Source organism: Lepus europaeus, chromosome 5, assembly GCF_033115175.1.
Source record: "Lepus europaeus isolate LE1 chromosome 5, mLepTim1.pri, whole genome shotgun sequence".
Lineage (NCBI taxonomy): Eukaryota > Metazoa > Chordata > Mammalia > Lagomorpha > Leporidae > Lepus > Lepus europaeus.
The window spans coordinates 148,365,209-148,392,454 of record NC_084831.1 but is presented as its reverse complement, the minus strand read 5'-3'; the positions used below and the strand labels follow the sequence as shown (position 1 = coordinate 148,392,454).

At 47.1% G+C, this 27,246-nt stretch overlaps 1 protein-coding gene across 1 annotated transcript; it reads right to left on the bottom strand.

The window, feature by feature from the left end:
• Positions 1-42: 42 nt before the first annotated feature.
• NOM1 (nucleolar protein with MIF4G domain 1) lies at positions 43-26,578 on the bottom strand. The gene is made up of 11 exons (XM_062192928.1): positions 25,634-26,578; positions 23,089-23,213; positions 20,694-20,889; positions 14,500-14,823; positions 12,715-12,825; positions 11,161-11,328; positions 9,933-10,054; positions 7,421-7,553; positions 6,347-6,478; positions 3,747-3,856; positions 43-3,419 (listed from the first exon to the last, which is right to left on the bottom strand). Exons 1-11 carry the CDS (start codon positions 26,576-26,578, stop codon positions 3,245-3,247), a joined length of 2,541 nt encoding a protein of 846 aa, XP_062048912.1. The 3' UTR covers positions 43-3,244.
• Positions 26,579-27,246: the final 668 nt, after the last annotated feature.

Below are 27,246 nucleotides of genomic sequence, written 5' to 3'. Positions count from 1 at the left end.
GCACTCTAAACAGAATTTAAAAATTTTTATTTACATATTTAATACTTTAAAAACTTTGTTCCTTATACCTTTATGAATGTTTTCTAAACCCCTTAAGTCTTTTTAGCAATTCTATACATTAATAGATCTCAATTAGCATTTCAAGTCCACAAACACACACACACACACACACCAAATATTAATTGTCTAAGCATTTGCTATTTTTCAAATGTAGGTATTATTGTGACCAATTTTAAAAACCTACATATATATATTTAAGCCTATATATTTAAAAGCAATAAGGAGTCCCACTTTTTGGTCAGGATGTATTTGTCATTTATACTAAAGTACTACCATCAGGTATAACTCATATTTTGTTAAAAACTACACACACTGAAGCAGGTGCTCAGCCTAGTGGTGAAGACACCAGCATCCCATGTTGAAAGGCCTGGGTTTGATTCCCAGCTGACTCCTACTTCCTGCCAATGCCATCCCTGGGTGGCAGCAGTGCCAACCCAGCGCATGGGTCCCTAATACCCTTGGGAATACCAAGGGAAACCTTCCTGGTTCCTAGCTTCAGTCTGGCCCCAGTCCTACTTGTTGTATTTGGGGAGTGAGGAAGCAAATGGAGCTCTCTCCCCTTTCCCTCTCAATAGTGTTTTTTATTTTTTAAAAATTTTATTTATTTGAAAGATAGTTACAGAGAGAGGTAGAGACAGAGAGAGGATCCTCTCAATAGTTTTTAAACTACAGACTTAAGAGCAACTTGCCATGTAATGAGTCAAAACACAGGTAATGAATTAAGTCACAAATATTTTCTGTGGCACAATTTTTGTTTTAAACTTTTATTTGAAAGGCAGACACACACAACAGATCTCCCATCCATTGGTTCACTTTCCAAATGCCCCCAATAGCCAGGGCTGGGCCAGGCCAGCCGGTAGCCAGGAACCCCTCAGTCCCTGTGTCCCCTATGGGTGGCAGGAACTCTACCCGAGCCACCACTGTTGACTCCCAGGGTCTGCATTAGCAGAAGGCTGGAGTCAGGAGCTGGAGCTGGGAGTGGAACCCAGCCAATGACACGGGATGCAGGTACTCTAAGTGGCATCTTAACAGCTATGCCAAACATCCATCCTTTTATTCCAATAAAGGGCAATGTAAGAAAAACGAGACTGTTTATAGGAGTGTGTCTTTTGCAGAAAAGTGAGCGTGAACTCCTCTGTACCTCAAACAAGGTTTGCTGTTTGTGTAACCTGCTGTTACATATATTTGAGAACTGACCTGCACAGCTCAATAACCATCCAGCAAAAACATTTTTTTTGTTAAAAAGCCCCTCAATGAAGTGAAGATTTCACATTTCATTCAGACCCAATGGGCTTAATCTGATGTTAGGTCAAATGAAGTTTTTCTGAATATATGGTTAACAAGCATGTAAAAGGCCATTAGTTCTTATTTTTGCAGTTATTCTTAGCACTAACAATGATTTCTGCATTGCTTGCCCATTTCAAAGTGTATTGCATTAATTCAAGGACAGATACTTAGGACTTCACACTGTGATTTCTAAACACAAACTGCTATGGTGCCACATCAAGGAACTATTTGGAAATGTGACAAAAGGGATGTTTGGCACAGGGAGCCACATTATCAGAGCCCAAGGCCATCTGCCCCAGGTGACAGCTCTGGATGGTGCTCAGAAGGGTGCACGGATTTCTGACACACAACTTCTAAAACACTATTCTACACTCACATCTTAGGCTTCTTTTTTTCAACAAGTGAAGGTAAAATTTAAATCAAGTCTATGGCATTTGAGAGGCAGAAGCTAATTTTTACCTGAGAAAACAACAAACACTTGTGTATCTGTGGTAGGTGCTGGGTATCCAGACACCTCTACTTCCTCACAGAATCAGTTTTCCATAGTTAGTAAGTGCATCTGTGTTTGTCTCTCACTAAATGCTAATTTCTTGCAGGCAGTAATTATGTCTTCTTCATGTGTAAAACAAAAAAACCAGCAGATAAACAGCACCTATTTATTTTATTTTTTAATTTGACAGATGAGAAAGAGAGAGACAGAAAAGAGCAGCACCCATTTAAATGGTCAATCTATTTGGTGACTTCAGAGTTAAGAAACTACATGTACAATGTGGAACTGATGAGTAGATGTGATATATAAAAATTATAAAGACTGGGGCCGCCGCTGTGGCGTAGTGGGTTAACGCCCTGGCCTGAAGCACTGGCATCTCATATGGGCACCAGTTCAAATCCTGGCTTGATCCACTTCCAGTCCAGCTCTCTGCTATGGCCTCACAAAGCAGTAGAGGATGGCCCAAGTCCTTGGGCCCCTGCACCCGCATGGGAGACCTGGAAGAAGCTCCTGGTTCTTGGCTTCGGATTGGCGCAGCACCGGCCATTGTGGCTAATTGGGGAGTGAACCAGCAGATGGAAGACCTCTCTCTGCCTCTCCTCTTTCTGTGTAACTCTGACTTTCAAATAAATAAATAAATCTTTAAAAAAATAATCAAATACCATGTATCACATTTAATTCATGGTTTCTGAACTTCTGATTAATACAAAATATAAAAACATCAATTTACATGACTGCACCCTCTGGTGGCCTATTTCACCTATTTTACAAAATCCAGCCTCACTGCTTACAGAATACTCTATCCACTACGCCTGCCCCTCCCTCCTTCCTTTATCTCCCACTGCATGTATGTGTGTGCATATAACACAAATATACAATTATTTGAAAACACAAGCACAACATAACCTTGAATTAAAAACTGTCCCAAGATATGTGCCTTGTAAATGTATCAGGGCAGGTGTCTGTACAGTGATGAGGTCCCGACCTGGGATGCCTGCATCCCACACTGGAGTCCAGCGAGTGTGCAGATGATGGCTCAAGTGTTTGGGTCCCTGACATCCACATGGGAGACCTGGATGGAGTTCTGGGGTCCCTGACATCCACATGGGAGACCCGGATGGAGTTCTGAGGTCTCTGACATCCACATGGGAGGCCCGGATGGAGTTCCGGGGTCCCTGACATCCCCATAAGAGACTTGAGTTCTGGGCTTATAGCTTTGGCCTGGCCCAGCCCTGGCTGTTGCAGGCACTTGAGAAGTGAACCAGAGGATGGAAGATCTGTCTCCGTCTTTCAAACAAAATGAAAATAAATAAGTAAAATACAACAGACATGATGTAACCGAGGAAGCTCTCCGGGTTCACAAAGGACACCTCACAGTCAGAGCAGACCCTCCACGCCTCCCCTCTGCTACATTCGCAGGGAAGCTTTTCCCTGCAGAGACTTGGCTGCAAGATCAGCTCTCTCTCGCAGCAGGTTAGCTTCCTCAACACTTGTGTGGGCCTGCGCATTCTTTAGTAAGAAGTGGCTGATGAAGAGCTTCAAGCCTTCTCGCAACATGCCCAGCTTTGGGTTGTCAGATACCCTGGAAAGGAATCACAGGAACACGTGTCACAGATGATCTAGAATCTCCTAGATCTCAATTCCAGGTCCCTTCCATTGTGAGACGTAACCCACTTTCTTTTAAAAGTAACATTCTTAATTAACAGCTTCATAACATGTGCTGTAACAAATCATTGTTAGCTTGCATTAGTCAAGTTCTGTTTCCCCCATCTAAAGCCCAAGATATTAGCTTAAAATTAAAACTAACTTATTAAGCTACACAAAGAAGAACCATGCTTTTATAAATCCACGTAAGTGAAAAGCTCTTCTTATCTTTTCCATTTCTTATCAGAATAAGCTAGAAACCTACCTTGCAAAAATTAAGCCAAGGTCTTCAGCTTCTGTTTCCATTAACAGAATATTCAACACTTTTCTCAAAAAGTGAACTCTGGGTTTGTCCAATTCACTGAATTCAACTACCTAATAGTCAAGATGTAGAAAAAATAAAGTTATATTGATATAAACAATTTTTATACTGGTTTGCAAATAGCGAGATCAAACATTTAATACCTCCTCACTCCCCCACCCCACCCCTGATTTAAGAGGCTAATCATAGCTATTGCTTGGTAGGGGTGTGAACTGTTGAGAACTTGGCAATGGTAAGTAAAGATGATGCGGGGCGGGGGGAGTGGCAGCGCTGTGGTACAGTGGGTTAATGCACTGGCTTCAGGTGCTGGCACCCCATATGGGCGCCGGTTCAGGACCCGGCTGCTCCACTTCCAATCCAACTCTCTACTATGGCTTGGGAGGGTGGTGGAGGGTGGCCCAGGTCCTTGGGACCCTGTACCCAAGTGGGAGATCCAGAGGGGGCTCCTGGATCCTGGCTTCGAATCGGTGCAGCTCTGGCCGTTGCAGCCAATTGGGAGTGAACCACCAGATGGAGGACCTCCTTCTCTCTCTCTCTGCCTCTCCTCTCTCTGTGTGGCTCTGACTTTCAAATAAATAAGTAAACCTTAAAAAAAAAAAAAAAAAAAGATGATGGGGTATACCTTATATACTAGAGATTTCATTTCTAAAATTGGAAAATGTATTATCTCCATCCTTTACTGAATTTAGATAGGGAAAGATTAATTCATATACAAGGGCACTTCAAAAAGTTTATGGAAAAATGGAATTAAAGGTAAGTTTATTCTGGTACCAAAATTTTTATTATTTATTTATTTGAAAGGCAGAGTTAGAGAGGAGAGTGATTACACTTCCATCTGCTTGCTGGTTTACTACCCAACTGGCTGCCAATGGCTGGGGCTGGGCCAAGTGGAAGCCAGGAGCCTGAAGGCTCCTCTGGGTCTCACACGTGGATGCAGGGGCCCAAGCACCCGGGCCATCTTCCACTGCTTTCCCAGGCACCTTAGCAGGGAGCTGGATCAGAAGTGGAGCAGCTGGGTCTTGAACCAGTGCCCACATGAGACGCTAGTGTTGCAGGCAGAGGCTTAACCTGTTATGCTACAATGCCAGCCTATACATGCTTTATTCATAATGTTTTTTCATGAGCTTTCAAAAAAATTTTAATTAAGTTATGACTTATACTCATTTTACTTGAAAGGCAGAGAGACAGAGAGAATCACAGGGAAATCTCCCATCCACTGGTTTACTCCCCAAATGCCTTAGCAGTCAGGGCTGGGCCAGGCTGAAGCCAGGAAGGAGCCGGGGCTCAGGCCAGGTCTCCCGTGTGGGTGGCAGGGACCCACGTGTTTGTGCCACCATCTGCAGTATGCTCACACAGTGGAACACTATCCAGAAGTATTGGAATCAGAAAACGAAATTGCACATATTAACAAGAATAAATGCAAACTCTGGCTGAATTTAAAATACTGAACTGCAGAAGGCTTCCAAGAGTACAGTGACACCATGTACACAGAAGGTGGAAATAGGTACAACAGTGTCACACAGTCTGCAGACTCACAGGTACAGTGACAGTGCCAAAAGCAGGCCTCAGAATAAGGAAACAACCCTCCTCTCTGGGCAGGGTGGAGAGACAGCATCAAGGGCTCTCTGAAGTGCCATCAGCTAAGGAGCTCCCTGTGCCCCTCCTGGTCACCTGTGGGGAGCAGCACTTCCTATTCCACAAGGAACTCAACACTTGAGTGAGCAGAGAGCAGGATTTAGTCCGAATGGCAAGAAGCTAGCAATGTATTTTCCATGCTCTAAGTTATTCCCGTTTTCAGAATATAGCGTAAGGCTTAGCACTCTCCTTTTTAGTACAGTAGCCAAACCACACCACACACCAGAAGGGCTGCAAGGCCGTGTGAACAGGTGCTCTGATGAATGGCACGGAGGACACACTCAATATGTAAGTAACATGGAGCTACAGGCAGCCCAGAGCAGGGGCACAGCAGTCAGTGCCCCTCCACCATCTCAGCCTGTAAGTTCTTCAGAAGTCCAGAGTTTCCTTAGGCTATCCAGATCCCAGTGCGCTCACCATCCAAGCACTACAGGCCCCCTGGACTCCCACCTCCTATCTATGGGTTCATGGCCCACTTGAGGAACATCTGGGCAGCTGCATTTCATGGCTTTGCAGTCCCAAAACACGGTGGGGGGGAAGGGCATACAGCTTTAAAATCTTTCACCAAAGTGAAAAGAACTAACACCAGGCCTCAAGAGACCATCTCCCACTTCCTCCATCTTGCTCCCGAGTGAACAGCAACCAGTTCAGGTCTTTATGATTAGGGCCAGCGTATCAACCTTAAATCCAAAACAGATTTAGATTAGCAGAAAAACTAACTGTGCTTCCCTTTCCTAGGTATACTTACTCCATATGTTAATTTGGCCACATCTCTGTTAGTGATGTCTGCTAAATCAGAATCTAAGGGAAAGATTTTGTTCAGGTACCAAACATAAGCAACTATACTACTATTTCCACAGCTTTCAAAAACTTCAAACAAAACAAAAATTTTCATACATCACACAAACCTTTAAAATGGAAAGTGGGAGCGATTTTGTCTTCAACAAGTGGGCCACCAGGTGAACCAAATTGGAGAAATTAATGGCTGGCAGATTTTCTAAGTCCCGAAATTTGTCCCAAATGCTGAACTGGAAAGTCATCTAATGTAAGAGTTAAAAAAGAAAAAAAAAAACAGTTAAATGCAACAAACTATTAGAATAAATCACTAAGAAGATAATCTAAAGGTATTCTATTTCTTTTTTTTTCTTTTAAAGATTTTATTTATTTATTTGAAAGGCAGAGTTACAGATAGTGAGAGGGAGGGAGGAAGGGAGGGAAGGAAGAAGGGAGAAGGGAGGGAGGGAGGGAGGGAGAGAAAGGTCTTCCATCTGCTGGTTCACTCCCCAACTGGCTGCAAGGCTGGAGCTGCACCGATCTGAAGCCAGGAGCCAGGAGTTTCTTCTGGGTCTCCCACATGGGTGCAGGGGCCCAAGGACTTGGGCCATCTTCTACTGCTTTGTGAGGCCTTGGCAGAGAGCTGCATCGGAAGTGGAGCTGCTGGGACTAGAACCGGCGTCCATATGGGATGCTGGTGCCGCAGGCAGGGGATTAACCTACCGCGCCACAGCACTGGGCCCCTAAAGGTATTCTACTTCTTATTGGTCCACTTTCAATGTTCTAAGAAGCAAGACTTTCAGGAGTTAACTATACTGTCCTTTCCTGGACAACAGTTGAATGATTTCATCATAATCTCCTCCTTTTTTTCCAGTTTTTCCTTCAAATCAGCAGATACAAGTAACTTTAAAGAAAAGTTATCAGTAAGCTACACTACAAGACTGGTGCACTATAAAACTGAAGGGAGACCCATTAGCACAACCACAGGACAAGGGGATGTAGTGGGTGTTGTGGACCCTTTGTCACCTCCTCTGGCTGTTTAACCTCTTCTCTTGGTGAAAGGTGGGCCTGGCTACTAGAATGGACCATGTATTCAGGGATGGGATGGACTCTCGATCTGGGGAAATAATTTTTGGGTGAGCTGAGCCAGACAGAACGTTAGAAAATACAGCAGGGCACACATAACTGGTGGTCTTCGAACACGTTACCTGAAATCTTCTTTCATATTCACAGAATTTGCTGGCCAAGAATGCATAGAAGGGATTATAAGTTTTTTCTTGAAGGCAGCAATCCAAAAGAACATGGACTATTTCTCTTTCCTGCTGATCCTTCAGTCCAAGCCTAGAAAACAGAAGAGCAATGACTAAGACATCACCCAGTTCCCAAGTTTTAACAGCTGTAATCCTTCAGAAGGGCACATTCTTGTCTCTAAAAGTTTGGATGAGGCGTTGGTGCTGTGGTGTAGCGGGTAAAGCCACTGCCTACAATACCGGCATCCCATATGAGTGCCGGTTCAAGCCCCAGCTGTTACACTTCCAATCCTGCTCCCAGCTGATGTGCTTGGGAAAGCAGTGGAAGATGACCCAGGTCCTTGGTTCCCTGCACCTATGTGGGAGACCTGGAAGAAGCTCCTGGCTCCTGGCTTGTGGTTCTTGTATGGCCCAGCATTGGCAGCTGCAGCCATCTGGGGAGGGAACCCATGGATGGAAGATCTCTCTCCTTCTACCTCTGCCTTTCAAATAAATAAAATAAATCTTAAAAGAGAAAAAAAAGTTTGGATGATAGCGAGCCAGGCAAAGGACATTGTGGTGGCAACAGACAAGAGGCTCCACAGGACCAGCTCGGTCCCTGACTGCCCTCTCAGTTTCCAGTAATGCGGTACAACACGATCTACAAGTTCTATGCCAGCTACCAAAGTCTGTGACTGGAGCCTGACAGACCATAAACAGGATTCATCGTGCATGCCTTTGAAGCCAGGCTCTTGCTACAGCAGTAATTTCATTTTCTCACTTTGAAAACCTAAGGTATAAATTACAAATAGTAAGATCCATCCTTTCAGGTGTACAGTTCTGGGAATGTGCCTATACAGCCAGGCAACTTCAACCAGCACAACAGAAACAGAGAAAATGCCACAGCCCCCCAATCCCTGGGTACCTGTGTTCCCTCAACCCGCAGGACACAGCCAATCTGTTTTCTGTCCCTCTAGCTTTGCCTCTGCCATTGCGTTACAGGAACAAAACACAGTCATAAGGCAGGAGCCATGCGAGACTGGCTTCCTGTACTGGGCAGAGTACACGAGAGTCTCTGTGTGCTGTGGACGGCCTGTCCCTCCGGAATGCCCAGCAGTACTTGCTGCGCCAGTACAAGGGGCAGGCGGGCTGATCACAGTTGACTGCCTTTATTTATTTAAGATTTACTTTCATTTATTTGGAAAAGAGCTACAGAGAAAGAGAGGTCCTCTATCCGCTGGTTTATTCCCCAGATGGCCACAACAGCTGGAGCTGAGTCCATCTGAAGCCAGGAGCTTCTTCCGGGTCTCTCATGTTGGTGCAGGGGCCCAAGGACCTGGGCCATCCTCTGCTGCTATTCCCCATGCATTAGCAGGGAGCTGGATTGGAAGTGGAACAAATGGGACTGGAACCGGCACCCATATGGATGCCAGCCCTGTAGGCTGGGGCTTTAACTCATGGTACCACAGCGCCAGCCCCGCAGACTGCCTTTAGAAATGAAAAAGAGCTGAGCACAGTTGAAGCTGCTATCTGTGAACACAGGCAGACATTCTACAATATTAGAGGAAGGGAACTATAAGCTCCATTGCCAAAACAAACGAAAACAAAAAATACCAACAAGAAACAAAGACACCCAACACAACCATGAGACATCACTCAAGCCTTCTACTACCATTTTATCAACTCATGTTGATTACACGAATGAGGAAAATTAGTTCATTAAATAGTTTTATAGAGTAAAATCTAAAAATAAAGTCGACTATGAGAAAAATAAAAGAAGTCCTTGCCTGGTAGGGATAAGCCAGACCCTATGACTAGAGAATATGAGCTCTCCTAAAAACCAGGAAACATAAAAGATGTAATAAACAAAACAAAGTACAGAAGGCTAAAGAAAGCTTAGCATTTCTACTTCAAGGCATCCAGTTTAGAGAATAAAATCCTACTATCAGAATCCTAAAAAGAACCAGTTCCTCTTGTATATTACCCTAAGCTTGAGTCAAATAAAGGAAAATGGATTAACATTAAAATATCTAGGAGTATTGTGGAAAATACACAGATGGCTGCAAAATCCTACTACAATTAATGCCAAAGAGTATACTACAAAGCTTTTCCTAAGAATTAGAAGGATAACTTGCATGGAAAGATTTATATGTATGTTGAATTAATCTAGGACAACTAATAGCCACTGAGATTATCAGTTGATTTTCTAACACTTGCAGGCAAAATACCAAGTCTTGGCCCTAAAATGTTAAGATGAACCACCTGTGACAAACCAGCAGCAATGGATGCCTGGCTCCAGGGAAGCCTGGCTCCAACCAGGGCATGTGCCAAGCAACAGGGAAAGCCCCAGCTCTCTTAGCAGCACCTGACTCAGTCATGCCCGTCACCTCGCACCTGACTCAGTCACGCACAACTCAAAAAACCAAGTCAACTCATTCCTTTTACAGCACCTGATTCAATAACAGGTCAGTATGTTCACACGTATGCTTACTTTAGAAGCTTTTCAAAAGCATCCAAAAAATCCTCACTGGTCATTATTGTACAGAATATGTTTCTCCTGATGTCAGTGTTCATCCTCTGTTTTCGGGCAAGTTCTAGTATCTTTGAGCTAACCTGAAAAGAGGAATTAACATGGGTCATACAAGCTTCTGTCATTAGCAGATCATGTGGATGTCTTGATGGAAGTCAACACGAAACCAAATTTCACTTAGTGTAATTATTAAAGTTTCTAAGTCAGTAACACATTCTATGGCTTAAGCTGAATTCAATAATAAATTATGCATGAATATACATATGTGAAGTTAAATCTTTATTCTCGGGCAATCTTCCCACAAAAGGAAAAGCACTCGATTTGGGAGACTTTTCAGTACTGGTGCGATCTCTGTCTAAGCAGTAACAAAGTAAAATACAGATAAGTGGTTGCTGCTACCGAGCCTAGGGAACCATGACCAAAAAGTGTGATGTGTGATTCTAGGACGGGAAAGGACATTTGGAAAAATGAAGGAAATCTGAATAAAACACAGACTTTAGAATACAGGTGTACAAAAATTTTTCACAATTTGAAATTCATGGCTCATGAACTAGAACCCACATCAACTGGAAAAACAGTATGGCCCAAATCTCAAAGAGAGGTATCTACAAAATCAGGGCTTTAATTTTTAGGTATTCCCTTTTTAGAACTTTTCTGTGATATGTTTTGAGACTTTAAAAAATTCCTTAAAAATAAATACATAATTAAGTTGTAACATAAAAGCAATTTCTATAAGGTCTTCAAATAAGCCCATGTCACACATTTTTATAAGTGTTCACAAACAATAAGGGAGCGGCGCCGGCACACCGGGTTCTAGTCCCGGTTGGGGTGCCGGATTCTATCCCGGTTGCCGCTCTTCCAGGCCAGCTCTGTTATGGCCCGGGAAGGCAGTGCAGGATGGCCCAAGTCCTTGGGCCCTGCACCCGCATGGGAGACCAGGAGAAGCACCTGGCTCCTGCCTTCGGATCGGCGCGATGCGCCGGCCACAGCGGCCACTGGAGGGTGAACCAATGGCAAAAAGGAAGACCTTTCTCTCTGTCTCTCTCTCTCTCTCATTGTCCACTCTGCCTGTCAAAAAAACAAAAACAAACAAACAAAAAAAACAATAAGGGAGGTGCTCTGGGTAAGCCATAACTGCCACGGTGGGAGTGCCAGCAGCCTGACAGCCTCAGCACAGGGGTGTCCGTACCGTCCCCGGAAGCTCCTTCTGTGGCTGTGAATGACGACTGCTGTCGATCATTGGGGCCCCGCTCCACGCAGACCCCACAATCCACCAGCGACCTGTCTGCTCGGCATTCAAGACACTGTCCCAGGAGACGCGAAGCTGAGTCTCCGTACCTGAGGCAGCGCTGCGGACCTGATCAAAGGAAGAGATCTGGTGAGACACCTCAAGATCTTTTAAAATTAATTGTTTTCGTTTTATCTGAAAGGCAGAGAAACAGATTTTCTATTCACTGGTTCACTCACAAATGCCTGCAACAGCCAGGGCTGGGCCAGGAGACAGGAACTCCATCCAGGTCTCCCACACGGGTGTGGCAGGGACCCTGGTATTTCAGCCATCATCTGTTGTCTCCCCAGGGCGCGCATCAGCAGGAAGCTGGATCAGAAGCCGAGTGGAGCCAGGACTTCAGCAAGGCACCTTGATATCCAAGCCTCCCAAACGGCACCGTAACTGCTGTGCCAAATGCCTGCCCCAGCTGAGAGGCTTTTAATTGGTTCCCATCCTGTAGCTCCAACACATATTTTCATTTTTTTTTTTTTGGTAACGACATTTTTGGTGCACTGACAACTGGAGTAGTTAACTGTTTAGGATAATATTTAAGTCAGTGATTTTAAACTCACAGTATTTTGTATTTGAGATTTGTGGGTTTATCAACCAAACAACACTGTCTCTGGATACCTGTGATGACAGGGCAACTGACCAAACTGTCTCAGACTCAGCGGCAGGTGAGAAGGTGGCCTGGAGGAGCCTGGGATTTGAGACGGTCATGGCTGAAAGTCTTACTCTGATTGGTAAGGTTGGTGAGGATCAGCCCAGGGCCACACACTAAATAGGCCAGGAGCTATACAGATGAGCGACCCCCAAACCCCTGCCCTCCACCCTTCCCAACTACCCGGAGGCCTTTGGCTTTGGTGGTGCCTGGTCTTCCCTGACAGCTGTCAGACGATCCTGTTGGGCAATCCAAATTTAGCACCTTGAGGTGAAGCATGGGAGATGCTCACCCACCACTGACTCTCCTGCACAGGAATTCTGCAGATACCACCAACCCACTCAGATGTCATGACAGAAAACAGCAGCAGCTTCCAATCTTAAATCCTTAAAACTCTCATTGGCCAGAGCAGGATCTGCCTTGCAATCCAATCATTTCTTGATTCCCATCATGACACTGAAACTCAGAACAAATCAGAACTCAAAGTTGGGGCCGGCGTTTTGTGCAGCGAATTAAGCTGTCACTGGCGACACCCACACATGAGTGCCTGATTTGAGACCCTGCTACTTCGCTGCCAATCCAGCTCCCTGCTAGTGCACACCAGCAGATCATAGCTCAGGTATGTGAGCTGCCAGCACATGGCAGACCAAGGTAGAGCTCCTGGCTCCTGGCTTCAGCCAGGCCCATCCCTAGCCCTGGCTGCTGTAGGCATCTGGGGAGTGAACAAGCAGATAGAGGATCTCTCTCTCTCTGACTTTCAAATAAACAAACAAACCTTAAAAAAACTGAAGAGAAAATTGCAAGTCACTTACCAGAGCTCTCTGCAATTTCCTCAGTTTCTCCACTGGCTCGGGATCGTAGCCTGGAATTTTGCGCATGTCATTGTTCTTCAGCGCCAACATGGTCTCCAGCATAAACCGCACCTTTAAGGAAAACAAATCCCCATCATTCCAAGTAGTTTAGACAACTTACCACTCAACTTGGCAAAATACACACCACTCCTGAGGCACAGGGTCATCACGGCTGATAACCTTTAGGTAGACACAGTCTGCATTTACTTTAGGGCTATATGATATTGTAAGAAATCTGTCCCCCAGCCTTAAGTGGGACTCTGAATACTACCCAGAGAGCTTACTTTTCTCTTCCTAACCTTCCATGGCTCCAGCCCCCCTCATCATTCTACCATCCGATCTGAAAACAGCCACGCTTACCAAGTCCTCAACCCACGCTCCCGTCCCACCTGTACCCTCAAGTGGCCTGTGCTCTGGCACATCCCCTCCTCTCATTCTCAATTGCTCCCCACCACTGGCCTGCTGTTTTTTTCTAACCTCTATGCTGAAAATAATGTCACACAGAAAAGTTCAAGTATATAAGGAATTCCCACATACTTTCTCTGAGATTTCTCTTAATAGTAACATTTTATTGAGATAAAATTCATACCCTAAAATTCACACATTTATAGTATACAACTAAATGGTCTGTAGTACACTCAGTTGTCCAACTATCACCATCATTAATTTTAGAAGCTTCTCATCACCCTAATAAAAACCCCACGCCCATTAACAGTCATTCCCCATTTTCTCCCAACTCTCCTAGCGCCTGCTTTCTGTCAACTCTTCTGCATTGCATGCAGGGATAAATACTGCCTGGGGACACTCCAGGCCCTTGGCTTCTGTGACTTCTCATTTCTTCCGCACACCGCACCCTTTCTTCTCACAGCCGGCTTCTCCTCCTCCTCACAGCTACGTGCTGATGCTGTGTACTCTGGACCTATTAATGCCCTGCTCTACACCAGACGGCTCCACCCACCTCCGTGGCTTCCAGGACCCCTGATATGAAGTCACCTTGGAATCCTTCACAGCCAACACCGCTTCAGAGCTAACCCAAGTGCTCTGATTTCACTATTTTAAAAATGGCGCTATCTCCCCTCCAGACCTGCGTCTCCTGCATGTCCTACTGCTCACCTGAAGAGTGACCCAACCCCTCTCCCTCCCTTCACTGCAGCCCCCCACGACATCTGGCCACTCTAAGGCCACCCCATCTTCCCAGACTCCTGTAGTGGCCCAGCCCCTCTTTAAAGGAAAACCATCCATGTCAGGAACCCTTCAGAGCCTCTAGGACGAATTCCTGATCCCCTGAGACCTGGTCCTGCCCTCTCCCCCAGGGGTAATCTCCCTGCACTGGTCTTTTCCTTGACCCTCAACAAGTCACACCATGTGCTGTTCTAGACCTCGCACCATCAGAACAGCAAATGAAGGAGGAGCTATGACTGGGCCCTTTTATAGAGGAGGAAACCAAGGCTTGGAAGACCCAGGCCAGAGCCAGGAGCCCAAGCAGACTAACACCTGAGCCTCACGCCTCATGTCCTCCTCAATAAGCCTTCTGTATACAGATGGATGTTAAATAAATTGGTTTTTAAATTCACAAAATATTTATTTAAGTCCTTAGCAGAAAAACAAGATTCATTTATGTGTTAAAGCTATAAAACTAGATAAGGCAGAAGAGAAATCGTCAGAAAATGAGGTGTAGTATTGTAAGTCCGGCCAGTTTGCGAGGTTTTAGGCACTTAGGAAGCAGTTCAAGACACGCTCTCATACCCTGGTCTGGTCCTGGAACTTGCCGCCTGCTCCGCTGGCTTTGGTCTGCGCTTCAGTGATCAGCTCCTTCAGTGACAAAGCGTCATCTTTTCTCAATGAAAAGCCCACGTTTTTCAGCATTAAGAGGATCAGTTCAATATCTTTTTCTGTGAAAGTTCCAACAAGCTTTTTCAAAATGTCAAAGATGAGCAGAGACTGCACCACGTGGAAGTTGTACAAATGGGCAATAATGGTAAAGAGGTTATCACTTTCTTTCCCTTCACTGCCATGTTTATACACGTCATCGAACTTCCTCACCACAGCCTCCAGAAAGTGAGCACCGACCTGAAGACGACACACAAAAGGATCACCAAGTGTTCCCATGGTCTGCTGAGTTCTCAGCAAACTCAACTCCTGCTGTTAAAATCAGCACACAAAATACACACAAGGTAGGCTACAAACCTCAGCAGGGCATAAACTTTAGTAACTGTCAAGTACTGCAACGGTACTTCCTTTTCTTTCAGATCAACAACAAAGAGGTATTTTTTGGCCAGCAGCCATTGATTCCTTAGAAAAACAAGCTTGTTAAATATCTTGTTAAGAACATGTCTAAATCTAAAATATTCTATTAACAATATTCATTTCTCGGCCGGTGCCGTGGCTCACTAGGCTAATTCTCTGCCTGCAGTGCCAGTACTCTGGGTTCTAGTCCCCGTTGGAGTGTCGAATTCTGTCCCGGTTGCTCCTCTTCCACTCCAGCTCTCTGCTGTGGCCTGGGAAGGCAGTGGAAGATGGCCCAGGTGCTTGGGCCCTGCACCAGCATGGGAGACCAGGGGGAAGCACCTGGCTCCTGGCTTCGGATCAGCGCAGCATGCCGGCCGTAGCGGCTATCTGGGGGGTGAACCAATGGAAGGAAGACCTTTCTCTCTGTCTCTCTCATAACTCAGTCTGACAAAAAAACCAAAAAAACCAAAAAAACAAAACCAATATTCATTTCTCAACACCTTCTAGATTTTAACTTCAAGTTAAATTTCTTACAAGGAAGCAATGCAAATGATATCTAAAATAGAAATATAAAAAGATTTTCAATATCAAAGGCTATCAAATAGACAGGTACTTAACCACTGTTCAGGAACTCAGGTACAATGGATAAGAGGCCTCATTTTCCTGGGGCCGAGTCTTTGGTTTTAAAGGCAGTGTGGGAACACATCCATTCAGTTCAGCCTGCATTCCACTGGGCACCAGGACCTGATGCAGCATGTACTGTTTTCTTAGGGGACCCCCAGGTAAGCCAGCAGAGACATCTGATAGAACGGAACGACTGGATGCCTGCAGTAGCTTTGGCAAGGTCTCTAACCCTGCCTTCTCTTTACTGTTCTGATCCACTCGATTCTAAGTTCCATAGGCACATGCTGGGGAGTGACAAAGACCTAGATGTGAATCTGTGATTTTGAGCAAGTTACTAAACCTCTTTTTTTCCAGTCTGTAAAACTGAGATAATGAAACCTGAAGTCAGAAATGATAGTTATGGGGGCCGGTGCCATGGCGCAATAGGTTAATCCTCCGCCTGCAGCACCGGCGTCCCATATGGGTGCCGGTTCTAGTCCTGGCTGCTCCACTTCTGATCCAGCTCTCTGCTGTGGCCTGGGAAGGCAGTAGAAGATGGCCCAAGTCCTTGGGCCCCTGCACCCGTGTGGGAGACCCAGAAGAAGCTCCTGGCTTCAGATGGGTGCAGCTTCTGCTGTGGTAGGCATCTGGGGAGTGAACCAGCGGATGGAAGAACTTGCTCTATGTCTCTCCCTCTCACTGTCTGTAACTCTACCTCTCAAATAAATTAAAAAAAAAAAAAAAAAAAGGAAGAAATGGAGTTATGAATCCTGCTGGTATCACTATCATGTCTTCATTTTCTCTCCAGTCTCAGCTCAAGCTGAGAAAAGGTGGCAGCAGGGACACAGTGGAGACATGGAGTAATACCAACAGTCAGGAGCTGATGGCTGAACAAGGCAGCTGTGCTGGGTTGGGGAAGAAAGGGACAGGCACAGCACTGCCTCAGGACAACACCGGGAGGGTGTGATCTGTCACTGATTGTGAAAGATTAAGGACTATGATTGCCAGGCGCTGTGGCTCAACAGGCTAATCCTCCACCTTGCAGCGCTGGCACACAGGGTTCTAGTCCCGGTTGGGGAGCCGGATTCTATCCCGGTTGCCCCTCTTCCAGGCCAGCTCTCTGCTATGGCCCCAGAAGACAGTGGAGGATGGCCCAAGTGCTTGGGCCCTGCATCCGCATGGGAGACCAGGAGAAGCACCTGGCTCCTGGCTTCGGATCAGCGAGATGTGCCGGCTGCAGTGGCCATTGGAGGGTGAACCAAAGGCAAAAAGGAAGACCTTTCTCTTTGTCTTTCTCTCTCACTATCCACTCTGCCTGTCAAAAAAAAAAAAATAAATAAATAAAATAAAATAAAATAAAAATAAAGGACTATGATTGCCAAGGTTGTGGACTAGGAAACCAGCAGGTACAAGAAGAGCAGCAGGGCTCACTAGTCTAATCCTCTGCCTGCAGCGCCAGCACCCCGGGTTCTAGTCCCGGTCGGGGTGCCGGATTCTCTGCTGTGGCCCGGGAAGGCAGTGAAGGATGGCCCAGGTGCTTGGGCCTGGCTTTGGATCGGCGCAGTGCGCTGGCCATGCGGCTTTTTGGGCGGTGAACCAATGGAAGGAAAACCTTTCTCTCTGTCTCTCTCTCTCACTGTCTAACTCTGCCTGTCTTAAAAAAAAAAAAAAAAAAAGAATAGCAGGGCAAAATCCATTTAAGATGTATTAACTTTCAACCATGGACGTTATGCAGGACTGAATGTAGTGGTGATGGAAATTTCAGTAATGGGAAAACATGCACAGATCATTGTTGGGTTGCAAAAAAGGAAAATGTTAGAATCCAGACAAAAGCAGCAGACTGGCAGAAGGCAACAGTGACTTCCTGGAGGTCAGCTTTGACAGACTGGATACATTTTAGTTTTTAAAGACCTGAGACTTCCAATTCAAGCCCCTTCACTACACATAACCTTGAAGAATATACTCTCCTATCATGATTACAACATCATATTTAAACACAAGTTAAAAAAAAATTAGGATTCTACAAATATCAAGAAAAATTCAGGCATACATCCTCTAGTATGTTTCAATCATACAAACAGAATTTGTCAAAAGTTTAAATTCCATTTAGTATCTTCAAAATAAAACAGTATAACATGTAAAAATGTGAATAGAATTTATGCTGCTAGAGGTATTTAAGCATATACATTAACTGTTTTAAAAAATATTTATTTATGTGAAAGGCAAAGTGACAGAAGAGGGAGAGACAGAGAGAGATCCTGCCTGTGCTGGTTCACTCCCCAAATGCTGGTAACAGAGGGGCCAGGTCAGGCTGAAGCCAGGAAGCAGGAACTCTCCCAGCTGGCCTGCAGGTGGAGGCAGTACTCAATCCCAGGTGCTCTGATACGGAATATCGGTGGACCAAACGGTGCCATGCTTGCCCCTACATTAATTCTTATGTGTCAATTTTAACACAGATGTGCACAGACTTGATTTTTAATTTTTAAATGAATTATAAAAGCAGTTCTGTAGCTAACACCATTATCCTTAACACATTTCTTTCCTTCATGAATTCCTGTGAGGATGCCTTCTTCACTATGGAACTGAAGGAATGTTAATGGAACCAGCGTCCTGAGAGCTCTTCACACTGCAGAACTTTTAGTGGATGTCATTAGCTAAAGGACTGTAATGACTTCCCCTCGGAACAAGTCGTTTCATTGCCTTTCATGCTATTAGTGAGGGTCTAAATGACAAATAGGACCAATAATCTCATGTTTTCAAATCAAGTAAATTCCTGATGTACTGTGGGTGGCCAGAGTCTACGATCTGGAACACAACTCAGTGAAATGTTGCCTGTACTAAAACCATTTTGATTATTAAGTCCGCCGAAGTATACCAATTTGATCTAGGAGATGGGAGACATACTAAGGAAGCCACAGAACAGTACTGAATTATGGTAATCACAGGACACAATGAATGGTGTCCAGTAATCCCATTATGCTTTGTAATGATGAGAAAATGGACTCACACATTCTGAGTACAGCTCTTAGGAAAAAAAATTACTTCAAACGAGTGATTCCCAAAGCAGTTGGCCCAGGCTCTTCATAACTGAGATGAGCTAGCCAGTTGAGAAGAGAGTCCTGCTGCCTAGAAGACTCTGGGCCTAGACCACTCTCTCCTCTGTCCTCAGCTTCCCAATGCCCAGTAGCTCTGCAAATTTCCATGTGGGTCAGAAGATTACTTAGGAATAGTGATGAAACCTGCTGTGGGAGGAAAAGAAATAGAGAGAGAGGAAGAGCAGAATTTTAGCAAGAAAATCTCCTCAATTATAGAGGGACTGGTGTTGTGGTGCAGTGGGTTAAAGCCACAGCCTGTAGCGCTGGCATCCCATATGGGTGCCGGTTTGAGTCCTGGCTGCTCCTCTTCTGATCCAGCTCTCTGCTATGTCCTGGGAAAGCAGAAGATGGCCCAAGTTCTTGAGTCCCTGCACCCGCAAGGGGGGACCCGGAAGAAGCTCCTGGCTTCGGATCGGCGCAGCTCCGGCCGTTGCGGCCATCTGGGGAATGAACCAGTGGTTGGAAGACCTTTCTGTTTGTCTCCCTCTCATTGTCTGTAACTCTACCTCTCAAATAAATAAAATCTTTAAAAAATAAAAAATAAATAGTTACTAATCTTTAGTGAACACATACTAGCCTCTCCTACACCTTCCATATGGACTAACTCAATCTTACCAACTCCACAGGGGAAGACCTGGAGGCCTGAGACCACCGCAGGGGACAGAGCTGTGCATGACAGCTGTGTGCTTTCTGAACTCAGCAGCATCTTCACCCCCATCCACACTGCTCTAACACGGAGCCTCCCGGGACAAGAAGGCGAATGTGTTTGGGCAAGTTCGTGCGTTTTAAAAGTAAGCTCTGGACAGTCCCACTCTACAATAGTGCCAAAATAACTTTTCATACTATAATTGACAGAAAATAAAAAAAATCAATCAAATGTGGATAGTTCTATTATACTGTTAATAAGCTGTGTGGCGTTAGGAATATCCCATGATTCATCAGTGGCTTTTTTTGGGTTATATTTGCAAAGTGGGTTTAAGGAAGTATCTGTTCAAGTTACAAGTGGACTTTCTAAAAGTTCATGGAAAATGTGCATTATAATAAAATGACACACGAATCTCAAAAATCTTTTACACCAAAAGAAAGTCATCTTTTGAGGCCGGCACTGTGGTGTGGCGGTTTAACTCCCTGGCCTGAAGCACCGGCATCCCATATGGGTGCCGGTTCGAGACCCAGCTGCTTCACTTCTGATCCAGCTCTCTGCTATGGCCTGGGAAAGCAGTGGAAGATGGCCCAGGTCCTTGGGCCCTGCACCCACGTGAGAGACCCGGAAGAAGCTCCTTGGATCGGCGCAGCTCAGACCATTGTGGCCAACTGGGGAGTGAACCATCGGATGGAAGACCTGTCTCTCTCTCTCTGCCTCTCCTTTCTCTGTGTAACTCAAATAAATAAAATAGATCTTTAAAAAAATTTTTTAAAAAAAGGAAAAGAAAGTTATCTTTTGATTCCATCTTTTTGAGGCCTCCTCATCTTGCTGGGGCCAGGTGCTTCCACACATCTCCCTCAAGGTTTATGAAAAAGTCTCCCATTCAACATAATCACCTCAGTAGCAAACCCATACGGGGGCTGGCACAGGGGCGTGGCGGGGGGGGGGGGGGAGCCTCCACCTGTGGCACTGACATCCCATATGGGCGTCAGTTTGAGAGCCGGCTTCTCCACTTCTGATCCAGCTCCCTGCTGGTGGCCTGGGAAAGCAGTGGAAGATGACTTAAGTGCTTGGGCCCCTGAACCCAGGTGGGAGACCCAGAAGAAGCTCCTGGCTTGGACTGGCCCAGTTCCAGTTGCGGCATTTGGGGAGTGAACCAGAGGATGGAAGACCTCTCTCTGACTCTTGATTTCAAAAAGGAAAAAAAAAAAAATTATATGATGTAGAGCATGTAGTATATTTATTAGGAGCAAAAAAGAATCAACAAAAGGAAACAATCTACAAACAATAAAGCATTTATCAGTCTTACCATTAAAATAACCATCTTTCAGACACAATAGGCAGTGTGGGAAAAGGTGCAACTGTACCTCGATTCCAACAGTGTGGTGAAGAATGCTGACCAAGAGGACGTGCTCCATCATCAGTCTGCTAGGCATAGCGGCGGCGGTGACACAGGCGCCCATGAGGGCGGCAGTCAGGGTGTCATTCATGTCCTTTCTGCTGTGGGCCATGTACAGCTCCTCCAGCTGTCCACTTATGGATGCCATGTTTGGTTCACTCAACCTGCGGTGAGGCGTAAATACACACTGCAACAATGCTGCCAGTCAGGGATTCTTTTCCAGCTACGAAGTTAGCACTATCAGTATTTTACATTTATGTATATTCCTGACCCATGCACAATTCTTCTCTTCCCCCAGTAGCCCAGCATACACGATTCATGACCACGTAACTGCTCTGGATACTGCAGCAACGTAACCGTCCCTACGGCTACAATACGGCCGCAGGGAAGCATCCCCTGAGCTCTCTGTGAATCCAGAGGACACTCCTGTCTACCACCTCGAGGCAAGGGCCACACTTGGCTCAAGCTGTAGTATTCAGAAAAATGCCAAGTTTCCATTCCTTAGGCAGCACAAACATTCTTAGTTCCCAACACAGAGAAAAGGCTGCACCAATTGAATGGGTGAATGGATACAGGGGAAGACTACATATGCACCTGAAGAGTACGGTGTGCCTGTGCTAACATGGAATTGAGCACTAGAAGAGTCTGTTTTGATAAAATACCAGGATCCACCATGCAAATAGTTTGGATTTTATTTTTAAAAAATTAAAAGTGTTTCGGGGGGAAGTGGGGTAAGACCATAAAAAGGTAACACAAGAATCTTTTGGTGATAGAATACTTCTGTATCCTGACTGTGCAGCTGCTTACATGAGTTTTTACGCAATAAAACTGCACAGAACTACAGACACACACATAAAACAGTGAGACCCAAATAAGCTCTGAGGATGGTCCTAATGTTGATTTTCTGTTGCTTTTTTTTTTTTTTTTTTTGACACATAGAGTTAGACAGTAAGAGAGAGAGACAGAGAGAAAGGTCTTCCTTCCGTTGGTTCACCCCTCAAATGGTCGCCACGGCCGGAGCTACGCCGATCTGAAGCCAGGAGTTGGGTGCTTCCTCCTGGTCTCCCATGTGGGTGCAGGGCCCAAGCACTTGGGCCATCCTCCACTGCCTTCCCGGGCCACAGCAGAGAGCTGGACTGGAAGAGGAGCAACCGGAACTAGAACCCAGCGCCCATATGGGATGCCGGTGCCACAGGTGGAGGATTAACCAAGTGAGCCACGGCACCGGCCCCGAGGCTGTTGCTATTTTTAGTTGTTCTCTAGCTATCAAACATGTTACCTTTCGGAGAAATCAGGTAAAGGGTACGTAGGACCTCCCTACATACAGACTTACTGATTTAAATGAATGACTTACTGACTTAAAAAAAACACTCCTCGTGAATCTGTAGTGACTTCTAAATAAAGTTAAACAAAAAAGTAATACATACTCAAAACCTGGCAAAATGTGATGAGGTGCTGGATGTCAAGACAGTGGTCACCACGGAGGGGGCTTGGAAGAGGAGGAAGGGCTTATGGGTCAGGGTAATGGGAGAACCAGAAAGGGCGGTGGGCAGTGAGAGTTGAACTCATTTTTCCAAACTAGAGAGCTGACGAAGTCTCATTTAGATGATTTCCAACCAACTTCCCCATGTGCTAAAACTTCTACAGGGTAATAAAATGCAGACATGAATAGTAAGCAAGGGGGCTTGAAGATCACGCTCCCGACCAGAATTTGCTTCTGCAGGGAGGTAGATGACGGTCACACCTTCTACCACTGTTCCTTTGACACCGAACTTAGAACAATGATGTGGGCATGTGGCTGCTCTCAAATACTGAAGGGATGCAAAGTATTAAGCACTTGGGCGTTCTCTCCTCATCAAGGCATGGGTCTGGGAGAACAGAAAGAATACAAGGCTGGCTCCGCGGCTCACTAGGCTAATCCTCCGCCTGTGGCGCCAGTACCCCGGGTTCTAGTCCCGGTTGGGGCGCCGGATTCTGTCCCGGTTGCTCCTCTTCCAGTACAGCTCTCCGCTGTGGCCTGGGAAGGCAGTGGAGGATGACCCAAGTGCTTGGGCCCCTGCACCCCATGGGAGACCAGGAGGAAGCACCCGGCTCCTGGCTTCGGATCAGCGCAGCGCACCGGCCATAGCGGCCATTTGAGGGGTGAACCAACAGAAGGAAGACCTTTCTCTCTGTTTCTCTCTCTCTCTCTGTCTAACTCTGCCTGTCAAAAAAAAAAAAAAAAAAAAAAAAAAAAAAAAAAAAAAAAGGATCCAATTAAGGGCTACACTTTCTACCCCCACCACTTGTATTTTAACTCCCGGGCTTCCTGGTTTTTAGAAACAGCTTCTTTAAGGAGAGCATGTAACATACCACGGGCTCACCTGTTGATCAGACCCTTCACCTGTTTCTTCAGCCTGTCCAGCTCCTCCTGTTTCTGGACATCCACCGTCCCCTCAGCTCGCCTCACCTGAGGAGGGGTGTACTTCTCAGCACTTTCATAAAGACTCTGCGTGAGAATAGGCAATTCTATTACAGAAAACTCATGCTGGACAAATCCCATTTTTCTTGCTAAATGTGCACTTAAATTCCCAAGAACTGGCAGCAGTCATTGCTACTGACCATTCCTGTTTCATAAACATCAGACACTTAGTAAGTGTCTAGAATAATCCTGGAGAAGCGCATCACCCACCAGGCTGGGAGGGGGATGGGGGCAGGTGGTCTAAGCATCCCTATATAAGTCAATGCTGTACATCTCATTACCTTCTTTTCCCCTTGGTGGTTTTTCAGACCTGGCTGTACTCCCCTGGCACCTGCCCAGCAGAGTCCTGGGCACCACACTTTTGTCCAGGCTAAATTTACTGCAGGTATAGGCATTTAGACACCAAGATTAGAACATACCACCAGCTCAAGGGAGAACGTGCTCTAAAAATACTTCAAACTTATTTAAGACTAACATCTAGATCTATACAAGGGTACTTCAAAAAGTTTGTGTCACCACTCAAGACACCCACATCCGCTATCGGAATGCCGGTTTGAGTCCAGGCTACTCTGCTTTCCAGCCAGGTTCCTGCTAGTGCATCCTGGGAGGCAGCAGATCATGGTTGAGTGCTTAGGCTCATGCCACCCATGTGGGAGACACAGGCAGAATTCTGGGCTCCTGACTTCAGCCTGGCCCAGTCCTAGCTGTTTTGGGCACTTTTGGGGAGTGAACCAGCAGACAGACAATCTGTTGTTCTGCCTTTCAAATAGATGAAAATAAACATATTTTTAACATCACATTAAAAAACATAAATCCACACACAGCTTCTCCATAATATGCATTTTCTATACAATTTTTGAAGACGCCTGTAGGATAAAGTCAAAATCAATCCACTGCTATTTCCTCAATCAACTCGGGAGAGGGAGCAAGAGGGGTAACAAAACATTATCACTGGCCCTGGGCACCCCAGTGCCAGGCCTTGAGACAAATATTTTTAAGACATGATCCTTACTGTTGGTAAGTTTAAACTTGGAAAAAGTCTATTTATACACATGGAAGCTGTTTCTCTTGAGACACATTACTCCAGTTGTATGTCAATTATAGCTCGACAGGCTATGAAGCAAACTTCGGAAAGGTCAGAGAGGAGCTGACAGCACTTGGGGATATTCCACAAGGCGCCAGGGGCTAAGGCAGCGAGAACAGTAATGAACGTTTACATGCTTAACATGCCAGAGATGTGAGACATTAACAGATAAGCGGCGAGGAAGCTGGGGAAAGGCTTTGCAGACAGTACGTCTGGAGGCAGAATGCTGCAACACTGATAACAACGCCTCAGCCGTAGCAGGTGCATGGGAGGGGCTGCCGAGACACACAGGCCAGGAGTCAGCCCCTGGGAGCCTGGACCGCGAGCTCTTCAATTTTATGGGACTTTCTCCGAAGGAGTGCTGTACACCAGCTTTGTGCTGTAGAAGAGCTCGCTCCGGCAGTAGCTGCACAGCTGGGGCAAGTCTGGTGCTGCAGTTGTCCTGCAAAGCATGAGAGAGGTGGGGTGGAGGTCAAAGATCAGATTTGGAGACTGGAGACAGTAAGCACGGGAAGACGACGCTCCCTGAGGACTTCCCATTCAAACGGCCCTGAGCTCCTAGAATAAAAAGATCTCTAGATGTTTTTTTTCCCCCATTTTCATTATAGAAATTTTTTTTTTTTTGACAGGCTGAGTTAGACAGTGAGAGAGAGACAGAAAGGTCTTTCTTTCTATTGGTTTACTCCCCAAATGGCCGCTACAGCTGGTGCGCTGTGCCGATCTGAAGCCAGGAGCCAGGTGCTTCCTCCTGGTCTCCCATGCGGGTGCAGGGCCCAAGCACTTGGGCCATCCTCCACTGCCCTCCCGGGCCACAGCAGAGAGCTGGACAGGAAGAGGAGCGACCGGGACAGAATCCGGTGCCCTGACCCGGCCTAGAACCTGGTGTGCCGGCGCCGCAGGCAGAGGATTAGCCTGGTGAGTCCCGGCGCCGGCCTCATTATATAAATTTAAAAGCACAAAAATAGACAGAAGGGCCTGTGTGGTGATACAGCAGGTAAAGCCACCATCTGCAGCCCGGGTTTGAATCCTGGCTGCTCCACTTCTGATCCAGCTCCCTGCTAATGCGCCTGGGGAAGCAGCAGAAGATGGCCCACGTCTGTGGGTCCCTGCACCCACCCGGGAGACTGAGAAGAAGCTTCCAGCTTCGGGATTGGCCCAGCTCCGGCCATGTGGGGAGTGGACCAGACAATGGAAGAGCTCTGTCTCACCCTCTCTGTCTGTAACTCCGCCTTTCAAACAAATTTTTTTTTGTAGATAGAGTTCAGGAACCTACTTTTCTGCCACTCAGTGACAGACACGTGTGTGTCACGTGTCTCCTGCTCTCGCCCCCGCCGTCCCGGAGGGCCTGGGACTCACACTGTACCTGATCATCTGCGTCCCCATCCTCTGAGGAGCTGTCACTCGCGCCTCCGTCTTCTGCGAAGCGGACCCTCTTGCTGCCCCTTCCCGTCTCCCTGGCCGCGGTTTCCTCTTCCTGCTGCGCGCCCTCAGCCGCCTCCTGAGCTTTGTCTTCCTCCTCTACTTCGTCCCCCTCGTCCTCACTTCCCTCCTCGGAGTCGCTCTCCAGATCACTGTCGGGGGGCGTCTCCGCGGCGTCCGCCCCCTCCTCCTCCTCCTCCTCCTCCCCACTGCTGTCGTACAAGCCGCAGCTCTTCCCGGACTCCAGGGCTCCCAGGATGTAGTCCAGCCCATCGCGTGCAAAGCTAAGCGGCACGGAGCCGCCGTCGCCTTTCTTCTTGCGCTTGTTCAGGCCGAGGCAGCGCGCCAGCTTCCGGATCTCTCGGTCCTCCTCCTCGTTGGCCGCCAGCAGCGCCCGTCGGCGGGCAGCGGCGCTGGCGGCCGCTGAGGGCCCGGTGTGCGCAGGGGGAGCCCTGGCCGGGGGTCGGGGGGCCTTGGCCTTGGCCGGCGGCGGCCCGGGTGACGAGGGGGCCTTCGCGGCGGGGCGGCGGGCGCTGCGCGCCTCCTCTCGTGATCGGGGGGCTCCGGGGCTCTGGGTGCTGCCCGCCGTCCGCTGCAGGCGGCGGGCCTTCCTCAAGCGCCGTTTCTCCTTTCTCAGCTCCTTGCGGCTCTTCTTGCCGTCGGGGCGGGAGCCCACCCCGGCTCCGCGGCCCCTGAAGCCGCCGGGAGCCTCGCCCTCGGAGGTCGTCTGTACGAACTCCTCCACCGCTAGTTTGAGCCGTTTGAGGGCCCCTTCCCCGCCGGCCCCAGGACCGCGGCGAGACCCTCGCCCGCCTTTCCGCTTCAGGCGAGCCACGCGGCCCAGAGAGCCGCCGGGGCCCGTACCTTCCGCGCTCCTGGGCGCCGCCATCTTCCCGGACACGCCGACGCACGACTTCCGGCGGAGGCGGGACTTCCGGGAGAAAGCGGCGGCAGGTGTGTGGGCAGCGCCCCCTGCTGTCTGGAAGGTGGCCGCGCTGAGGGCCGGGCGCCTCCGACGAGCAATGGCTGCTTTGAGAGCGTTTGGTGCAGTTTAACTTCGTACTGCGTACACAAATACCTTCTGGCTCAAAAAAACGAGATATTTACAGATTGTGAGAGAGGCATCTTAGCGACCCGCCCCAGGAGTAACCAAAGTTACGGGTGGCGCGTGACTCGTTTCTGGCAAATTTGCATTTACCTGGGTGCATATTCCCACGTAGTACAAATAAGGTTGCTTCTGGCGTATTTTGCGGGAGCAACGGAATCCTAAGCGTCCTCTTCGGCAGCTGAGTTGCTTAGTATTTCACGGAATGAGGCCCCATGATTTATTTGGACTTCTGTTGGTAGGCGCGCTGGGGTGAATTTAGTGTCCCCAAATTCAGGTCCACCTGGACCCTGTGGCTGGAAATAGACCATGCATATGTAGTAAAGTGGACAGCAACCCGAATTAGAGCGGGCCCTAAGTTCAGTGACTGGTGATCTCATAAAGCGGAGGAAATTCGGACCCAAGAACATCACACGGTGGTGGAGGCAGAGATGGGAGTGATGTAGCTACAA

What these genes read in the sequence shown, in the direction of transcription:
- NOM1 (XM_062192928.1), bottom strand. Translation starts at nt 26,578, where the DNA reads ATGGCGGCGCCCAGGAGCGCGGAAGGTACGGGCCCCGGCGGCTCTCTG. An exon ending in ATGGGGACGCAGATGATCAG is followed by an intron (nt 23,214 to 25,633) that starts GTACAGTGTGAG and finishes ATTCTCACGCAG; the next exon opens with AGTCTTTATGAAAGTGCTGA. An exon ending in GCTTTTGAAAAGCTTCTAAA is followed by an intron (nt 7,554 to 9,932) that starts GTAAGCATACGT and finishes TCTGTTTTCTAG; the next exon opens with GCTTGGACTGAAGGATCAGC.